Below are 20,259 nucleotides of genomic sequence, written 5' to 3'. Positions count from 1 at the left end.
GCAGCCACTGATCTTTTTTAAGTGGTTGAACCATCCTTCAATTCATTTTTAAGTATTTCCTCCTACATTCACCTTAATGTGCAAATGGTGCGGGTCATTCGTGTTTGCTCGAATCTGTCAGTGTGCTTTACCATTCTGTGAAAAGCAATAATCGCATACTTAGGGATTTTGACATCCCGATCCCATTGTCTTCAGAAGTTTGTAATACCGACTGTCAGTAAAAGGTTTATTTCGTCTTCATTTGATATCAGTTTGAACTAATTTGCATTGATTTCGACACATAGAGTCCCGTGAGTTAGTGATTGCTTCTGTTTTATTTCAGTAGTATAAAGGAAATTTACCTTGATTGAATTTATTTCAAAAATAACCGCTGCAACTATGTTACGAGTTTGACATTCTATTAATTGCATTATTTTGAAAGGATGACTAGTATGAAACAATGGAGGCATCAGTCCCTGGAAGCTGATGGATCGAGTCAGAAAAGTACGGAGGACAAAGATTCCGAAATTGTTGCAAGTGGATATGACGAAGAATCAGTGGATGATGATGATACGAAGCAGCCATCTTCCGTATGTCGTGCCGAGAAATCACTTGGCATATTAACTCAACGATTTGTTGACTTGTTGCAGCGAGCACGAGGTGGCATTGTTGATTTGAATATTGTGAGAATTCTTGATTTCTGTTCATAATTACCGGGGTGAATTGAGATGGCAAGAAAGTCGTTTTTCTTATATGATTTTTGGTTCATCACTTTCATTATTCGCAACCTCAAAGTACCATATACGAGTTCGTTACAGTTTCATTGCATTCTCAGGCATCCGAAAGTTCTTCCTTTTTTGCTGGGAGTTCTTTCTTTTTCTTGATTACTGACAACTAAAATAGTCAGCAAGAGGACGGCTACTTCAAAGAGCCTATTCAAGTTATGGTTTATGATTTGAGTTTCTGTGATAAGAACATGAGTGGTTTAAAAGTTGTTTATTATAAAGGCTGCTGAAGAACTACAAGTGCGACAGAAACGACGAATATACGATATAACCAACGTGCTGGAAGGTATCGGATTAATTGAAAAGAAGTCGAAAAACATCATTAATTGGAAGTAAGTTTCAAATGGTAGCCTTATTGATAGCCATTTTTTTCATGACTTTTTTAATTAGTGCATTGTAAGTTTCCTTTAAAGAGGTGGAAAACTGAGGAAGCATGGTTCATTTCCGGATACTGATCCGGAAGAACAGAAGCGTATTTTGAAGCGGAAGGCTGAGTTAGAGGAGCTAGAAAAGGAAGAACGCATTCTCGATACTCATATTAAATGGATGAAACAGGTCTAAACTTTGATCACTTTGGTATTTGTGCTTTTATTTTTACTGCTATCTGTTGTTTTTTATCTCGTAAAATAATTGTACAGTTTAATTTCTAGAGCTTGCGAAATGTTAGTGAATATCAAAAAAATATGAAGTTGGCATATTTGACGGAAGAAGACATACTGTCCGTTTTTGAAGATAGTCGGGTTTTTGCAATACAGGCTCCTCCTGGGACTTTCGTTGAAATTGGTGCACCGCCAAGGGTTTGCTTTATTCACACAGTTTATCACATTAAATTTTTGTATCTCTCCACTGTTCTACTTTTCCATGTAACAAACTTCGTTTTTCTTTTGAAACTGAGATATACAGGTGCGTGACTTTGATATGCAGTACAATTTACGACTGAAAAGCACATTTGGCCCCGCGAATGCAATATTGTTGGGAGAAATGAACAGTATTCAAAGTCAAGGCGACTTATTTACTAACAAAACCCAGGTATTCAAAATGATACAGTTTGCGAGGAGTAAATAACTACCATGATTTTTTTTTGGGAGGGTGGAATTCAGTTTTCGAAACATTACTAAAGCATCGATTTCAGCCTATGCCATACGTTGTGGAGAGTGATGTACCTGGACAGTTTTTAGAGGAGGACGAAGATGAAAGTCTACTGAAGAAGAGACGGTTGGATGAAGAATTTAGTGATCAGCCTGATCCCATATTGCCTTTTATTCCCTCTCGTAAGCAACGTTTTTTTCTGGATTACACTATAGAATATTTGATGTATTATAATAATAGAATGGAAATGATGTAGTACTAAATAATATAATATAAAATATCTATAAAGGAGTGGTTATGAAGATTGATCAAGCATGATTTTTTTCTGGTTCATAATGTAATGCTTTCAGAAAGCGAACGTCAAAAATCATCTCAGCAAGGGTGCGGTTCTCTACAATCACAAACACAAGCCAGTCCTACGTTTAGTCAGGGTAATTTGTTTTTGGATATATTTTTTTTGTAGGAAATCTTGTTAAACTCGGCTTTATTTTCAGAAATCCGAGAAGTAATGAGGAAGCTAAGTCCACCACCATCCGAACGTGATTATATTTTTAGTTTAAGTCAGGGTGAGACATTACCGGACCTTTTTGAAGACGATCTCATTTGATATTTCTTTGTTGATATCTAATTGTCCATATGGAAGAGTCTAAGGTGTATATTCTTTATTAGCCTTTTTTCTTGTTTTTTTGCTTCTGTTTGTTAGTTTCATTTATTTGATACTTCTCTGGTCGTCTAATTTCCTTTATTCTGTTACATATTATTGTTATTAGATCTTCAAGTCCACATGTTGATTTAATTTAAATCTAGTTTCTTTTATGATTTTTAAGATTCCCTAATAAAATCGAAGTTTCGGATTAAGCACTTTTGTGTTACTTTTATTCTGCTAGTTACCAATTTTAATAGCGGAAATACGCTATTTTATACTTACTGGTCTTATTATACATCACTACTAAGCAGTAGTGCAGATCCTGTGAGATAAAAATAAGGGATATTGTAGTTCGAACTTTGCCCACATCATATTCTACTTGATTTAGGTTGTTACTTTGTCATTTTGTTAATTTGATACAATTATATTCATCGGAATTGCTTAAACATTCTCTTTACTATTGCATTGCATTGGTTCATTGCAAAAAAAGTAAAAATTTTAATTGAAGTTTGCGATAATTTAGATAAATCGCTCATGTGTTAAGTGTATTTTGCCGTAAAGGATGAATACCTTGTTTACTTTGTAACATCACGAAAGTTTCCTACTTGGAATATGATAGCGCAGTTGAAAAAAAAAGAAGTATAGTTGCTGGAATCACCAAACTATTAGCGGTTTTCTTTCGACTCATTTAAGGAGGTTTGTGTCGATCCAGGTTATAGATCTCTCTAGGTCACCATCAGTTTCAGGGGGAATTGCTTCACTGAAGTAGTATCGTAATTACATTACGTCTCGAGGTCAGGACAATGATACTGTTGCGCGGTGGAGGTCTTTCCAACTTTTACCGCTTTTGAAGACTTCGACTTTCTCGATTCGGGGTGACATTTTTTTCACTTTATATTTTAAGATCTCTGGAACATTTTCTGTTATTGGTTGAAACGTGAAGTAATGTTCCGTGAGCTCGCAACTGCGGTACCTTCTTCAGAATCTGTTGGTTAGTTCTCTATATTTCTTTATATCGATATCTCGTTGACGGATGGGAATCACATTTTTGAGGTTCAAGATTTTGAAGTCGGTTAAAGTGTTTTCAAACATCGTTATTACGAAATTGCGGCCTAATTTTTTCAGAATTCGCAGTGTTTTCAGTTATTGTCGTTTAACCATTCAGCTAGATAACTTTCATTCTCAGGTAGTTTCAGTGTTTCACTATATCGCTTTCAGTATTCAACTTTCAGGTGGTTTCAGTGAACAGAACACACCGTTCAGCTCAACTAAAATAACGAATAAATCCAACGTTGTTGAGTAGGTTTTGTTTCTGTTATAAAGTACCACACACTAGCATTATTTGGATAAACACCTATCAAATTTTGTCATATTTAGGAAGTGAAAAACAGATTTTTGATTTCAATTAAGTAACGATTTCTTCTGAATGGTATTCATACAAATTGAAATGAGACATTTTCCAACAAAAGTTTATACTGTAGGATTCATTTCGATCCGTTGGTAATGCACACCATTTCACTGCTGCGGTTTAATCACAAAATTAATTGCTATCGGGTAAGAATGGGACCGCCTCCATCATTACCTGTGTTCAGTCCCGCCAAATTAAATTTGTCTAATTCGTAAGTGCTTTGGAACACTTCTATATTTTGAAAAATGTGGAAGAAAAAGATATTCTGGAATCCATCACTGGGAATTTTTCGGAAGAGGAATTGAACGTTAAAACACTTTTTTCTCAGTTGAGTGTTTTTAAAAGTTGCGGAAATTGCAGGCAAGACATGGCGAATGAGTTTTCGGAAGAGAATATGCAGCTGTTACTCAGAAAAGCGGTGGCTGTTTTAGCAGCTCATTTAGGTTTTATTAGTAGGTTAATGCTTCAAAGTACTCTTTGATAATTCAAATTCATGATGAAACTTCTATTTGAATGCAATTTCTCAAACATCACTTTATTTTTTAACACCTAATATTTTAGCTTGCTACTCATTGAAGAAGACTACTGAAAGATTTCGTTTAGAAATGGAATCATCTGTGGCATTTCTCATATCACGCATTGTTGCTGCGAGAATAAAACGAATGTGTTTTAACTTGAATCTTTCACACCAGCGACGAGTAGAGGGCAGAGAAACGGCATTCCCTGTATGTCGCTTTATATTTGTTACCTGAAAAATCGAAATAAAGAAATACTTCTGATTTCTACGCATGCTTCATTCCCTTGACATTGCGGAATAAAGTGCAAGAATTTAAGGCCAAGGAGGAAATAAAAAAATTAAAATTTAATCCAAAACGTGATTACATGCAAAGCATGTATATATTTCCCTTGAAAAAAAATTTATAAACTGATGTAATTCCTATTTAACCCATCCATGCAATTGTTAGTTTGGACAACCTGCTGCAGCAACGGAGGACAGTAATGTCAATTCAGCTTGCGTAGAATGTTTGAGTACCTAAGGTACTTAACGCACTGTGTAGCTAATGGAGAAAATCGAAAGCAAGGTTAAGTAATTTCGAAAATTTCAGTCAGCACTGATGCATGCGCTTCGCTTGGAGAATATTAGGGATGTCACAGAACTGCAAGAATTCTATAGGAATCGCGTCGTCTTCTATCACGATCGAGTATTATTTTCTTGTACACAAAAATATGAAAAAGCAGCGAAGAAATTTGCCGCTTTTCAAGCTAAGAACAATCGTTTTACGGATGAAATTTCCTTAAAATTTACTCCTTAGGAGCTGCAACCAAAGATAAGGCAAAATATAGCAGTGTCCATTTCCCTATTTCTAACTGTATGGTAACTTTAAACGTTTAACTTTTGCAGGCCTTATAGTCTTCCACAAACTATCAATTATGCTTTATGCTTTAAAAAATGATTTTATTCTATTAAATTGTCAAGTCCCACCACTCTTTGCCGATGTATGCCCACTAATATTTCTTCCACACATAAGTAAATCGACTAAAAATCTCGAAATGAAACTGTCAGTTCGACAGTTCCCCTGTATTATTCCGAATTATTTCAAAATATCTTTGTTTCCATCCTAACGAGATAAGATGATAAAAAGACATCAGCAGTCTTACAGACTATTCGACGCAAGCAGACATTTTCCTGAGTATATCATATCACTTCTGATTGATGTATTATTCAAGGAAAACGTCTAAATGAAAATTCAAGAAATAATTTCAAAATTCCGCGAGTGAACTGAACTTGCTATCTTCAAAACACGGGTATGGAAAAGATCAATTTTCTTCAGCTCCAAAATGAAATTAATTTTCAATATTTCAAAATAAAATTGAAGCGAAACCGTATTTACATGAATATTATGAAGCGTCATTCAACTATAGTCAGGAAAGCATTAGGATAAAAAACGAGACATTATCATACACAGTATCATTCTCGGGTTTGTGGCTTTTCATCACCATTAAACTTCGAGTTCTTTAAAAAAGATTTAAAGATTTGAGAAGCATAAGAAAGTTATTCCTAACGGTACTACAAAGTATTATAGTTTCCATTCTCATGACTAGTAGCAAATGGAAGTTGAATTCGCAAATTAGTATTTCATTATTTTTCAACACAGGTATAAACTACAGTCAGATGAACACAGCCTACAACAGCCTCTCTCCTTCAGTTACAAATTTTTGAAATTGTTGCAGAAAATTTCAAAGATGCTGAGTGCTGAAAGAAGTTACAATTCTTTTTCTTAAATCATGTTATCAGTATTCTGGAATCACAACAGACTAAGTGATTAATATTTTATGAACAATAAATAAAACAAGATCACTTAAGATCATCATCATCCTCATCACCACATGATCGCTTGATTTTGACCAAAAGTGATGTGTGCCACTGATCCAAACGTGATATTTTGTCAAACGATTTTACTACTTCTGTGAATTTTACTTGATTTTTGTCTTCCAAACACGAAATTAATTCGCTGAAAACAGCAGGAGACAAAAGCTACTTGGGAAATAAAGTTTAAAATATTGAAATACAACAAAACGACTAAGCTTCATTAAAAACATGAACATAACGAGAATGACAGGAACAAACTTGATAAGTTTATATTCTCTCGAGTCCACAAATGACGGGGAGATTTCTTCGTAACGCTTTAGCGCATTCTGAGTATCTAGCTAAAAAAGATTTAACGATTAAATGGACAGACACAAAACACTAGTAACATTAAGACTAATTACAGCACAATATTACTATTTAATAGTAATGAAACAAATCGCTCCGTTATATCGATACTGGTTATAGCACCACCACACTGTTAGAAATTTTTGCTATAATTAATCACAGGTAACAGCATAAAATGTTTTCTATGTTACTGAAATATATTTTAGCATATCTTTTCCAGATCTTTTGATCACTATCTAGTTATGGATTATTAAGTTTCAAGCAAATGCAACATGCTTACAGTTCATGTTTTTACACAAAGTAAGTTATAAAAGTCACCAATATCACATTTAGTTGTGAAAGTTAACAATGTCGCGTTTCCTCTAAAAATGAAAAAGAAACTAACCAAATCAGAACAAAGATGACAAAGAAGGGCTTGGAAAAAATGATTTTTCGCAGCATATTTTAAGGTCGGATGATCGGCCTCCCAAGTAGCCACCTCTTCGAAAATTTTGATTGCTCTTTTATAATCCTCCAGTTGTGCGGCATACTGGAAATATACGAAAATTACTTGTGAAAACGATAATTATACGAAATATCAGTGGCATCAAAACAAGTCAAGTTAAAAATCAAATGCTTGATTGCTGTTTTAGGAACTAATTACTCGATTGAAACACTTTTTGAAGCGGCAATGGTAAACTTAGAAAAGTAATAGAAATCACCTGTGCAACTTTAATCATGCACTTAGTGGCCGAACTTCGACTTTCTTCACCTTTATAAAAATCAGCTGCCTCCTGAAAAACAGAAATACTTACATCCTAAACACTGTGATCCGAAATAAAGTTTAGGCGTTCTCGTTTGCCTTGACTGGAAAAAAACTGAGCAAGTACAGAAAATCACACCTGATAATGAGTCATTGCTTGAGCCATGTCTGGAGCCTCACTTTCGAAAATTTCAGCCATCGTGCAATGATATTTAGCAGCCATATTGAAACGACCCATATCCGTATAAGTTTCCGCAGTCTTCATCAAGCAATCAATTGCTTGCTGCAAGTATATGACCCACTGCTTTATTAAACTTTGTATCCAGCTTTAATGTACTATCCTGTAAATTTGTACAAAACTTATTCTTAGTCTGAATGTCTCATTACGCTTTAAGATAATGCATTCATAACAATGACTTCGAAAGGAATATATCTATATCAGTTTTAAACTATCAAAAAATTGATGACAACACTGATAGTGATTTCGAATATATGGAACAGTTCTACACCATTTCAGCATTACCACAAAATACATATTACGCCCCCTCTCTCTAAGGCTTTATCGCTGTCAAAAAAGGACAGAATGCAACATTAACGATTACAAAACTGATCCCACTGTGACAGTGAATATTTGAACAATATACGTGTATTTCAATATGCTTAAAGACAATCACTGTTACTCAAAATGCTACATTAAGTGAAAAAATATCGCTTCAGTTCAAATTAATAATCCAAAATGACTCACACCTCAAAGTTGACAAATACTTTAGTACAAACAAAAAACAACAGCTACTAAGAAATATAAAAAATAGGAACTCAACCAAAATCTTTGATAAACAAAGATTATTATTATATCGGATTCACAAGAAATAAAGTTGCCTTACATTTATTGGAGAAAAACTGAACTTGGATTAACGCCGCAGATTATTAAATAAAATCATTAAACAAAAAGACAGAAAGATAATTCAGGAGGTTTACCTGTGGATTAACTTTACGATAACAATTGGCTGCTTCTGCATAGTTTGAAGCTGCATCATGCTTTCGATCGGTTGCTGCTGCATGTATTTCTGCGGACCTCACAAATGCATCACCCGCTTCTCTCCATAACTTTGATATTTTGAATAAATTCCCTGCCTTAATTATTAAATTGCAACATAAGTGGTGCATATTCTACCAGAAAAAAAAAATCGAAGAAGTCTCGAAATTACGGGATGACTGACCATCCTCTTACAGCAATAATCTTCAAAAGCGTAGACCAAGCATATTTGTTCCGAACTAGCTTTTTTGCTTCAATTTTATCGTCATCCATTAACTAAATCAACTTTATTAGATGAATAAGGACGCAGAGCACGGACCGCACTTGCAACTAGAGAAATAATAAATAGTATATTCAATAAAACAATTTCTCTAAATAATGGAGAAACTCCTTCTTTATGCGGTTTGCTCTTTCCTTCTTTGCATTCTGCGGAGGAAACTCTAACATACAACCTTTTATTTTGTACATTGTCTGGACAACTAACTATAAGATCAGCAAACTCAATAACACTACCACGATAAGAATATAAGCTGATACAGGCAGTTAATTCTGGTGAAGAATTTCCACAATTATTCCAAGTAATTCACGACTGATATTGCTTATTTCAGATGTTCAAACAGACAAACTTATTAATTCTAATCAAAATTTTTACAGACACTATGTATGAAAATATGACAGTACATTACAAATACCATGCATAGTCACCAGTAACTTCCTTCATATATTTTCAATGTTTACTGCTCTGTCTGTAAGAACTTTTTTTTCTAGCTTCAAAAGTTGGGTCCTTCTGTTCATTGCCAAAGACTATTCCTCGCGGTGTTAGAGGACGCATACTGCAGGCTGTACTGCCTTTATTCATTTGTTCTACTACAGACTCCTTCCGTGGCAACTTTCTCCTTCTCATAAACAATGAGGGATCTCTGATACCATGCATCCTTTCAGAATGACAATTTCTTTCTTCCGGATTTGCGTATATATGGGAACAAGACGCTTCGTAACATCGAAAGAGAGCTACTGAAGGATTACGATCTCTTTTGATCTTAAAAATCGAACAGTGATTCTCGTCGGCATGAATTTCTAGGCAATGTATATTTGGAAACTGCCGTCCGCATACGACACACTGATGTCTATGAAACCGCTCATAATGGTCTTCAAAAGTGGCAATATCATCAAAACCCATTCCACAGCCATTTTCTTCGCATGATAAGATGGTTTCTGAATTCTCCTAGAACTTTCCATAAAAAACTACAAAATCCAATCTAAACATCAGGTAAATTAAAAACCATTGCAAAAGTGAACTGCACGAATCTAAGTGAAAACAACTGAAAAGATATATACAGAATGCAAATCCCAGAAGTGCATCCTTTTTGGGAAGAATTCAGTAAATTTTTGCAGACAAAAAAACAAGTTCGGAATCAAATACTGACGACTGCTAAACAAAGCAAATAAATTGGTCCAAACTTTGAATGACAAGGGACTGTAAAATACTAACTTGTACAAAAAGATCAGCAGCTTCTTCTGCTTTAGCGTTACCAAATAAGCCACTAAAAAATCCACTTCCACCCTTTGCTTTTTTCTCTGCATCCTCCAACTTCTTCCGGGCTTTAGCCTCGTTTTCCGCCATTAAGAAGCAATGAAAACAATATGAAGTTCGTTGAGTCCACTGAATTAGTATCTCACCTGAAAATGTGAATTCAAACAAAGAGAAATAAAAAACTTGGTCGAGGTAAATACCATCAATTCACGTAATCTCAAATACATAATTTAAAATTGAAACCCGCCGTCTAACAGCGATGAAAAATGGATCCCAAACCAAGAAATAGCAAAGCAGTAATTAATGATACTTTAAAGATTCATCTATTTTATAGTTCTTCACGATTTATAAGCAAAAGTTGCATACCACTCTCTTCATAAGACAAAATTTATTCTTATAAACTTTACAGTCAGAGAGTGCAGGATGAGGCGGGAAAAACTTAAAACGTCTCAAATATCTCAAGTTAGCAATTCAGAATTTAAGAACAGTCATTTATGTCGAAGAATTACTGATCGATAGAAAAGTGTAAGTCCAAAAACTTCTGAGAGAAAATACGATTTATAACGAAAACATCACACAACAACAATGTCAGCTTCTATTGATTTCCGTTTCCCTAACCATCGGTAATCGTTGCTGTCACTTCCCTCAATTCGCCAACATTATTCCCTTTTTCTTTTTTCAACTGCCTAACGATCCCTCATTCGTCATGCAACAAGATGAAATGGAATGGAGAGAAGATGGTCATTCGTTCCACTTCATTTACAATGATCAGTTTATTGATTTGATTTTCGAAGCAACTTTAATCTGATCTAATGCACAGCAAATATTGTGTCTTTCACAGATTTAAATTTTTGATATTTGCACTACTATTCAGACAGTGACCTCTACGATGAAATTTCAATCGATTAAAATGCACGAAAACACTCGAAATACTTAAGCTCGTCTGATTTAGATTACTGCAAATGTATCTATCCTGGAGGGGGCTATTGGAATCAAAAGTCATACAATCCCTTGGTTTTAGAACTGCATATGGAGTTGCAGGTAGTGAAATTTGACCAAATACTGCACATGTACTAAGAATGTGTCGGTCGAATCAATCAGTCGAACAATCCCAGGAAGAGCGGATGATAGCACTGACAAATAGATATATTAACAATCAGCACATTGCCACAGGTGGCACTAAAGAAGCCATTCAGTTTCCCTATCTGTTCTCATAGTATAACACAGCATAAAGAACGGGAATGACTGTGGTCATCTAACATCTCCTTCAAGCTGAACTCAATTAGATATCCTTCCTATGATCGAACTTAGTTTACACTTCTGATGGTTTCACTTCTCGTCATACTAATACTTCCATTAAACTTGATGTACAATCCGAAATGCATGGAAACTCAGAAAAAGCGCTTTCAATCGTGTCAATAAGTCAAATCACCTCTCCAGCATTTCCATTTTTGAGAGTAGATCCCGGGAAAAAATCCGAGGAATAAAGCATAGGTTCAGGCCTTCAACATATTAACAATAGACGGACAATGTCTCTGCCTCTCACCATACACACACCCTTGACATTCGCCGCTCCGACAGAAACACCCATATAATATAATAATGATTTGTTCCAGTTCCATTATTACCCGGGAATGTAAAGCGCATCACCACATCATCACCTATCGTTACGCTGCCGGCTAAGACGGTTTCAGATATCTCGCTTGCTGGACAACTGTTATCACGTGGCCGACCACACGATTTTGGGTATCTCGCTTGGCGGATAGTTGCCCATGTAGAATTCATTCTGGGAACCTTATAAAGTTGACGTAAGTTTACTTTGGAATATTACTGCAAATAATTGCGAATATAAATGCACCTTGTAATATTTATCAAACTTTACTGTGATAAGAACGTAACAGTGGATAATAGAGATGTTAAATTTACCGTAATACTGGTTTGGCTAACCTGCAATTATACCTAAATCACGGATAACATATCATTCTTTCATAACACGCACCAACTACCCAGACAAACATACACACTTCACTAGGACAACAACTCAACATCATTTTCATTCCCACGGGAAATCTATTTGCATAAGCGACGCTATGCAACCATGGATGCCTTTTATTCGGCATTGCGTTTGTACCTGTGTGCACGCTTTTCATGTCCTTTTTCTAGTGGGTTTGTTTTAACGTACTCCACCATTGTGGTTTCACGTATCTCACATCAAACCTTCAATTGTCATCAAATAAATAACTTTGTGTTTTAAACTACTATATGAAGCCCGGTTTCGTCAGTATTAAAACTAGCTATTCAGATTATTTTACATCGAATTATTTATGTATTAAATATTAATTTGCTAATAAGCCTTTGTCAAGAATATAAGAATACATGGACTAACGCGAGTTTCCATTTCCATGTCAACTTGATTACCATGTCTCAGGCGGGTTTGTTTTCCTTGAGTCTTACTTTTTAGGTAAAAGCTAACAAAGGTGCTGAAAAGAAATGGGTCGTGGTCGAAGTCGGAGTGAAAGTTCTAGCAAAAGTCGTAGTCGTAGCCGCAGTCATAGTCGGAGTCCTAACAGTGGTCATCGAGGCCGTAGTCACAGCAGACGACGTGGTCGTACAAGGAGCCAAAGCCATCATCATGATCGTCGAAGGTAGCATGGTTCTTTTCATATTTCAAGGAAATTTCTGTCTTAAGTAAACCAAAATATCTTAATTACTTACTAGTGGGAGATGTTTACAACTAGCTAGTTTTAATTTATATATATCGTCGAAAACCTTATCAGTGGTATCGATTTTTCGCTATTTAAAAGGTAAACTTTCCTATAATAATACACAGTAATAAACAGTTTAGGATCTAGAAAACACGAATGAATAGTTGAGGGTGGGGAAGACATGGCATAGAAGTTGATGATTTTAGACATATACGAAAAACATTGTCAATTCCAGCAGGTGTAAGCTTTGCTAAGCCCAAAAAAAAGACAAGTAATAAAGTATCGCCGTTCAGTACTGTCAATGAGGGAAAAGATCTGGCTAAGTCTTCTTTTCATACATTTAGACTTAAAATCCAGTGTTTAAGAATAGCTAGCGAGGAACTTCCTTGATCCATACATGTTCTTGCTTCCTTATCTTCTCTGGAGTTCGCTTTTTGTTAAGTGCTTCTAAACAGTGAAATACCCTGAATTTAAGCAAGTAGTATGATCGCATAAATTAGATTCGTCGTTGTTTTTAAGCATTTAGAAATTGATGAAAAATCATTTTAGCAGGAGTCGTTCGAGTGATCGCGAAATGACGGATTTACTGAAACTTTGTTGGAAACCGCTGAAAGATGATTCAAGAAATTTTGATGCATGGACTCATCTTCTGCAATACATCGAGCAACTTGTAAGTCCAGATCATTTAGGTTACATTGTGACCCGTTGTAATTAGATTTGAAGAATTTTTACTTGAAAAAAAGTGGCCATAAAAAAGTAGGCATAAATTTACTCTTGTTAATACTCCATGCTAAAATTCTTAATAAATTTGCCTGACTATTTTATTGAATTCTTTTATGATTTGCGACTCAACTTTTGTCATTCTGTAGAAAGATTTGCTTATAATATTTCTCATATTTTTGAAAATACCCACACTGAGTTATTTCAGGATGAAACCAAAGCGGCTCGTGAAGCATACGATGACTTCTTTAAGAGATATCCATACTGTTACGGATATTGGAGGAAGTATGCTGAATTTGAACGTCGTCATAAACACTACGATCGTTGCAGTGAGGTAGAGTGTAGTGTTGGCAAACGACACTTATCCCTTTACTGTTTTGTAGTGTTTAGCTATCCCTTATCCTGAAACTAGAGTTTCCACAAATGACTTCTTTTGCAAATTAAAATACTGCTATCGCTTATGATAAATAAGGCAGGATTAGGGAGGGAGAAGAAAAGTTATTATGTTTTGCTTGTCTTTATTACTTGGAGCTTTGTAAAGTTAATGAGAGAGGAAAAAGGAAATAGTAAATTTCCTTTTGCTTATTTATTACATCAGGCATGATTAACATTATTAGTTCGAAAATGAAAGGATGTTTTAAGGTTTATGAACGTGGAGTCACAGCCATACCACTGAGTGTTGATCTGTGGCTTCATTACATTGCTTTCGTTAAAGAGATCGTTCAACATCAGGAGAATGCAGTGCAGAAGACCAGACTGTAAGTTTATAACAGTACAACAGTGTTAATGACTCTGCTTCATAATTTTTGAAAACTGATAGAATCGACACGCTTACAGAGTTTTTGATCATGCAATTGAAGCATGCGGTATGGAATTTCGTTCTGATAAGCTATGGGATGAATACATTAACTGGGAGCTGAATAATGGTGAAACTATACGAGTCGGAGCACTTTTTGATCAGATATTAAGCATACCAACTTTGCTTTATAGTAATCATTTTGACAAGTATGTTCTTTCCATGTTGAAGATCACATGACTTCTATTATCTTTGCTGCTACATTTTCCTTTCTGTAATATGACAGAATCTTTTTCTGAGAGGATCTTTTGATATTGTTATGTAGGGGATCTTTTCACTTCATTATACTTTTTTAGACAGAAATAAATTTCTGTTTTCAACTTTTCCTATTGCCTTTTTTCAAACATCTGTTTTGTTTTCAGATATAAGACCTTTGTGAATTCAAACGAGCCTGATCGAGTAGTAAGTCAGGATGAATACAGTGAAATTTTTGCGAAAGTAAGTAGTAGAATTCATTTTAAAAAAAATCCTACTTTGTTAACTATGTCAGAGGTTTTTGTGCGAAATTCATTTCAGGTTGAAGCAGATTTGCGTAATGTGGTTGATGGCGATCTGTTTCTGTTAGAAGATTATGTCGATGATTCCCCACCAGATTACATCCCAGAAAATGGCGAAGAACCACCGAAAAAGGTTTTCACGAGGCGCAAGGTTTTTTTTGATTTGTGGAAGAGTACTAGAACTTTCCTTTTTCTTCACTCAGTATTTTTCATTAAATTAAAATATTTTTTACAGCATTGTGAAGAAGCACTACGTGTTTTACGTGCAGAAATACTCGAACGACGGAATAAAAAATATTTATCAAATGAACAGGAAGTTAGTCGACGTTGGGCATTTGAAGAAAATGTATGTTTGTATTATACTCACGAAATTTTCAAGCAATTTTCACACCAACTCTGTATGTTTTAATTAGTTGTATTTCAGATAAAACGACCATATTTCCATGTAAAACCACTGGAACGCGCCCAATTACGTAATTGGCGTGCTTACCTTGACTTTGAAATTGAGTGTGGTGATATCACACGTATCATAATTCTCTTCGAAAGATGTCTGATCGCCTGTGCTTTGTATGAAGAAATGTGGATTAAGGTAAAATCTACCCCCGATTAGTTCTAATTTAAGCACCAATTTATCCACATACAAATTTCTTCAAAAAATTAACGGTTTCATTCGCATGAATTAAGAATAACTTTAGTGAATATGCTCGTTACTTTCAGTATGCTCGTTACTTGGAGAGTATCGGGGAATCCAGCCGTGCCCGTAGTGTTTTTCGTCGAGCAACTGAAGTACACTTACCTCGCAAACCGAATGTTCATCTTGCCTACAGCGCCTTCGAAGAAAAAAATGGTAATAACTGCAGTTGTGATATTTGTGATATACGAACCGGTGATCTCTTTTTCCGCTCATTCATTCATGTGGTTAAGTTTGATGATAAGCTAAAGTATTATCACCGTCAGCAGAAAACATTCACTTGGTGCTTCACTCAACTAGATGGCAAGTATGGTTTTTAGAAAGTAATTTTAAAAAAGTGGTAGTTTTCAAATGCGGAACGATCAAAGATTAAGTCTTTCTTATCCATTGAAAGGTGAGAAGGGTATCATTTTATCTAAGGTTGTGAAATTTCATCGGACTCGATTTACTCAAGATGCAGTTCTCTTCCCTTTCAAAATTTTTTCCTATATCTTGTGTCCAACCATCTCGATTTTTCTGAAATTTCAAGAAGCCAATGTATTCTTGAATAAGATGGAAAACTTAGCATAATGGTATGAAGTTCGATTAAGTTAGGCGAGACCAGGATCAGAGTTCATTTCGTCATTGTTATGGATTCTTCAAGTCGGGCTTACTTGCATGATAGTTTTTAAATAGAGGGTTAATCTGTTACTTACGTAAGGGTTCTGGAATTCTTTTGAGATCCTGGTTTTTGAGTGGTTATTAGAATTTATATGTACAATTACGAATTTGAGCTAGGTGACGTACTAAAGTGGTATTATCCATTCTTACTGTTTCACAGTTAAAATTGGACTCGAAAAATTGAGTCCTTTATGATATAGGTTTCATGGCGTAAACTTAGCGTGACTTCATATTTCTCTGAGTGTTTATGATGGTAGGACAACGCTTTACTAATTTTCAATTCGGATCTTTTAAAATTGAAGTCTGCGGAGCCTGAATTTGGAAAATGCAATTCATCGAAGTTCGGGCAATTTTATGAATGTGCAGCTTTTATCTCCCAAAGTTTTGAGAAATATTGTTGGAGTAATATGGATCTCTACAGCCAACTCTATAGCATATTTATTCTTTTAGCATGAAGATTTATTGTCCCAAAAATTTCTGAATGAAAGTTTCCGGATTATCGTTTGAATAATGCAGTTTTTGCGAAGATTGGCCCGTCCTCAAATAGATTGAGTGTTGGTAGATTTAAACAAAAACAGTGCATCATTCATCCAGACAAGTGCCTGGAACGGATTAAATTGATTCTCCGTTCTAACCAGTTTTTGAATTACTTTATAGGAGGAAATGGTCAAAATAAAGGAATAGACTCATCAAAATCACATCAAGTATTAGTTCGTTTGATACTGCTGGGAATGAAAGTAGATTAATTTTGCACCCTCACAATGCGATGCCAAATAATTTTTGAAATTGGTTCACGGCGTCGAGATAAAGTTGGAAAAATATGCAAACCTCTCCATGTTGTGAAATTTCAACTTTTCTAAATTTCTTGAGGAAAATGCTTGCTTATCTTGTTTACAGCACAAGTTTTCGAATTTTCTGTGCTGAAAAATTGAGAGGAACAGAAGGAAGGTATTTAACGCTGTTGCGTTTCAACTAGGCATAGCCATTGAGTTGTTTACTGCATTTGTTGATTAAGAATTACCTTTTTTTATTAAACTGCAGGTTTTGCTGATGAAGCCTTTTTTTCTTAATACGCGTATTCTTTCGAGTGCATATTCAATGAAGATAATAAAATTAAATTTGTCAAATACGTTCAAATAGGTTGAAGTATAGGAGATTGTTCTGTAAAATAAGGAGTAATTTTTCGGCAGACTTTTCCCACCATGCAATTACTAAACTCTTTTGACGACGGTGACAACTTATATAACTGTTACAGGTGATTTTGAGAAAGCCAATTCGATTTTGGCAAATTTTGATCATCGCTATCCAGGATATGCTGTTATTGCACTGCGTCGGATTGGAATTGAGCGGCGTTTTGCAATGAGACAAACAGGAGATAGGCTAGTTATCTGTAATGGTACATTGAATTTTAGATTTTATTGAAATTAAAAGGTAGTTCGAAGGTACAGGTTACTTATTTTGATTTTCAGAGATATTTGTAATGTTTTAAGAATTTTTCTTTTTTTAAAATTAAACTGCCAAGTAATTGGAAAAATTCTTACAGGGATTCTCCCGACTATTCTTCTGTGATTTCACGCTTTGAGCGTCTCATACACGATTCACGTACTCCACGTAAATTGTCTGCATTTTATGCCCTGAAACTAGCAAGATTTCATGCCAAAACACGAAATGATCGCAAGCTTGCTGAAAAAATCATCAGAGATGCAATAAATCGTGATAAGGTAAGTGGAACGTTGGCAAATCATTACATTATCATGTACAGCTTTATCATATTCTTATCATGAATAGCATAGTATTGTCATTTATAGTATTATAATGTTTTCCTCTCCTCTACATTTTCCCATCCAGAACTTTTCGATGGAAATAGTACAAAAAAATGCATGTATCGTTTTAGAGCAATCCACAACTCTACTTGGCGTTGGTTGACTTGGCCTATACGGCACCAATATTCAATGAACGAAGTGTGATCGAAGCACTGAATGAAGTTCTAGAAAGTGACCAGCTTTCCGATGAAGATAAATTGCGTTTTTCACAGAGAAAGTTGGATTTTTTGGAGGATTTGGGAACAGACGTTGAAGCGTTGGTTACTATACTCTTGATTTCGTATAATGTTTATGTATTATAGAAATTATACACATCAATAAGAAATCAATTCTTTTAATTAGAGGCGTCAGAAAATTTAGTTGAGGCATAATTTTTAAATATTTTTCCCTTACTTATTCTTTAAAAATTTCACAATGGCTGTTAGATTTCAATTCATAGTTTTGCGATATATGTCATTAATTTTATTATCACATTTTAACTTCACTTTAATTGTTTCAATTTTAACAAAAAAAGATTGCAAGAAAAATAAGTAAAACTTATTTCTTTTTGTTTATTTCCTTATATTTTTTTTACAGCCTTACCATTTCTAGCTTTCTTTTCAATCTAATTATTCTAGCTTTATTTATTTTCAACTTTTTCTTTATTTCCTTATGATTTTTTCTCCTAATTTCAACATTTTTAGCTTTCTTTTTGATTGTCTTAGTATAATTTTCTATCTAAATACATATCATTGATATCTTCATCAATAAAGTAGCTTAATAAGCGATATCTAAATACATATCACTGATGTCTTCATCAATAAAGTAACTTAATAAGCGAATGCTTATCCGATAGTATTGTCTGATGGGTCCTACTTTTTTGTCTTTAATTGAAAATTTACGGCCTTATTATTGGCAGGAGAATCTCTACATAAAAAATATGAAGGACTTTTGATTTTTTGATGAATTTCTGACAAGATAAGGTCCTTGAAAATTGATTGGTTTTCAACGAGATAAGGTTTCCGGAAATCGATTTCATGTTCTTGTTTTAGTCTCCAGAAACACCTCGAATATCACACGCAACTTCAAAAAAGTATTGAGAATGTTGCTGTGCCGAACAAAAGAGCAGCTGATATGAGAAGTTCTGGGTAAGCTATTACTCTCTTTATTACTTCTTTCATTAACAAGGTTTCATCGTTCAAACTGGACATCACAAATTTTCAAACTCACAAATGCCATCAGCATCAACAGACTTAGTCCACTCATTTTCAGTGACCCACTTGACAAAAAGATGCGAACAGTTGCGTGTTACTCGGCTTATCCAGCTCACCAACAACAGCAGTACTATGCAGGTGCATCTAACACAGATAACGGTAAGTCATAACGTCTAGATAGAAGAGCTTGATTTAGAGAATAGCTCGAGAAGGTCACGAATTGCTTTTGAAACATACGAGTGTTCCGAAATGTGATGCTGATGCAAGATTTGTAACTAAAGCAGTAACACTGAATCTTTTCAGATATGTGATAAATTTCATTGCTTTCGGAGTGATTTGCGACCTTCATAACATTTTAGAGCAATGTTAATCTCGGATTTGGGAGTGCGCATATATGCCAGTAGCGCCACCTTATTGAGACCTATATTCTGTTTTTTATTTGAAAGCGTTAATTTAATTAAAAGAAGGAAATGAGTAATAAAGTCACTTTAGTGAAATGGGAGATTGATTTTCTCAAAGTTGCGTTAATTTAAAGGAGTGACAGCAGTAGGAGCAGCATATGCAGCAATACCAGCAGCTACAGCTGGCCAGCAGCAACCACCGATATCCAATACAACCCAGTACTATTATCCTGGACAGCAGCAACACCAACCAGCAATAGTTCAACCGGTTCCTGTTTTAACAACGATTCAGCCAAGTTATGTTCAGCAGTAATATTTTTTAAAAATATTCTAATTCCTTGAAAATTATTTCTGTCAAATATAAATTTAAAAATTTTGAGAAATCATTAGAATTAGGAAGTATCAATATAATTTCGGGACTTTATCACACCCCTCAACCATATAAGTGATTTTTTTTATAATAACAATTTCTCAGCAGGCATTCACTTTCATATTATTTCTAATCTGTATTCAGTGGGAGCTTGCCATTTTTCTGAATTTTTCAATATCAATATTTTGTTGCTTTTCACAAAGTTATTCAATTGTTGATCGTGTATGATTCAGTGTTCATTTTCGACTAGATAATTTGTGAAAGGGGACAGTTTTATGATTTCATCAGCTTTTGGAAAAATTCCTCGAAAGTTTTTGTACTTTGTTTAATAGTGTATGCCACCTAAATTATATATATGAAATTCATCATTTTATTAATTTTAAAAGTGATGCTACTTTATATTTCACC

The 20,259-nt window shown here is 34.7% G+C and overlaps 5 protein-coding genes across 5 annotated transcripts; 3 read left to right on the top strand and 2 right to left on the bottom strand.

Annotated features, from left to right (window-relative positions):
- The first annotated feature begins 263 nt into the window (after positions 1-263).
- Positions 264-2,941, top strand: LOAG_00035 (transcription factor E2F-4). Its single transcript, XM_003135576.2, has 8 exons — positions 264-662; positions 987-1,096; positions 1,178-1,319; positions 1,415-1,561; positions 1,668-1,793; positions 1,897-2,035; positions 2,204-2,284; positions 2,348-2,941. Exons 1-8 carry the CDS (start codon positions 423-425, stop codon positions 2,458-2,460), a joined length of 1,098 nt encoding a protein of 365 aa, XP_003135624.1. The 5' UTR covers positions 264-422; the 3' UTR covers positions 2,461-2,941.
- Positions 2,942-3,444: 503 nt separating this feature from the next.
- LOAG_00034 (hypothetical protein) lies at positions 3,445-5,445 on the top strand (the record flags this gene model as incomplete). The annotated part of the gene is made up of 6 exons (XM_003135575.2): positions 3,445-3,490; positions 3,732-3,798; positions 3,981-4,118; positions 4,268-4,359; positions 4,469-4,632; positions 5,014-5,445. 6 exons carry the CDS (start codon positions 3,445-3,447, stop codon positions 5,218-5,220), a joined length of 714 nt encoding a protein of 237 aa, XP_003135623.1. The 3' UTR covers positions 5,221-5,445.
- A 543-nt stretch (positions 5,446-5,988) lies between these two features.
- Positions 5,989-10,089, bottom strand: LOAG_16358 (hypothetical protein). The gene is made up of 7 exons (XM_020449011.1): positions 9,894-10,089; positions 8,344-8,499; positions 7,505-7,648; positions 7,325-7,396; positions 7,009-7,152; positions 6,537-6,616; positions 5,989-6,420 (listed from the first exon to the last, which is right to left on the bottom strand). The coding sequence occupies exons 1-7, from the start codon at positions 10,023-10,025 to the stop codon at positions 6,264-6,266; spliced, it is 885 nt and encodes a 294-aa protein (XP_020307560.1). The 5' UTR covers positions 10,026-10,089; the 3' UTR covers positions 5,989-6,263.
- A 1,388-nt stretch (positions 10,090-11,477) lies between these two features.
- LOAG_00031 (hypothetical protein) lies at positions 11,478-11,770 on the bottom strand (the record flags this gene model as incomplete). Its single annotated transcript, XM_003135572.2, has 1 exon — positions 11,478-11,770. Exon 1 carries the CDS (start codon positions 11,718-11,720, stop codon positions 11,478-11,480), a length of 243 nt encoding a protein of 80 aa, XP_003135620.2. The 5' UTR covers positions 11,721-11,770.
- A 655-nt stretch (positions 11,771-12,425) lies between these two features.
- LOAG_16357 (pre-mRNA-processing factor 39) lies at positions 12,426-19,794 on the top strand (the record flags this gene model as incomplete). The annotated part of the gene is made up of 16 exons (XM_020449010.1): positions 12,426-12,580; positions 13,190-13,310; positions 13,569-13,694; positions 14,003-14,118; positions 14,198-14,365; positions 14,579-14,654; positions 14,733-14,864; positions 14,949-15,059; positions 15,138-15,302; positions 15,431-15,560; positions 17,320-17,443; positions 17,608-17,785; positions 17,959-18,143; positions 18,919-19,014; positions 19,139-19,239; positions 19,616-19,794. The coding sequence occupies 16 exons, from the start codon at positions 12,426-12,428 to the stop codon at positions 19,792-19,794; spliced, it is 2,163 nt and encodes a 720-aa protein (XP_020307559.1).
- Between the last annotated feature and the right edge of the window lie 465 nt (positions 19,795-20,259).

This window comes from Loa loa (assembly GCF_000183805.2).
Source record: "Loa loa unplaced genomic scaffold supercont3.1, whole genome shotgun sequence".
Lineage (NCBI taxonomy): Eukaryota > Metazoa > Nematoda > Chromadorea > Rhabditida > Onchocercidae > Loa > Loa loa.
The sequence above is the reverse complement of the archived record's forward strand: the minus strand, read 5'-3'. Positions and strand labels throughout refer to the sequence as shown.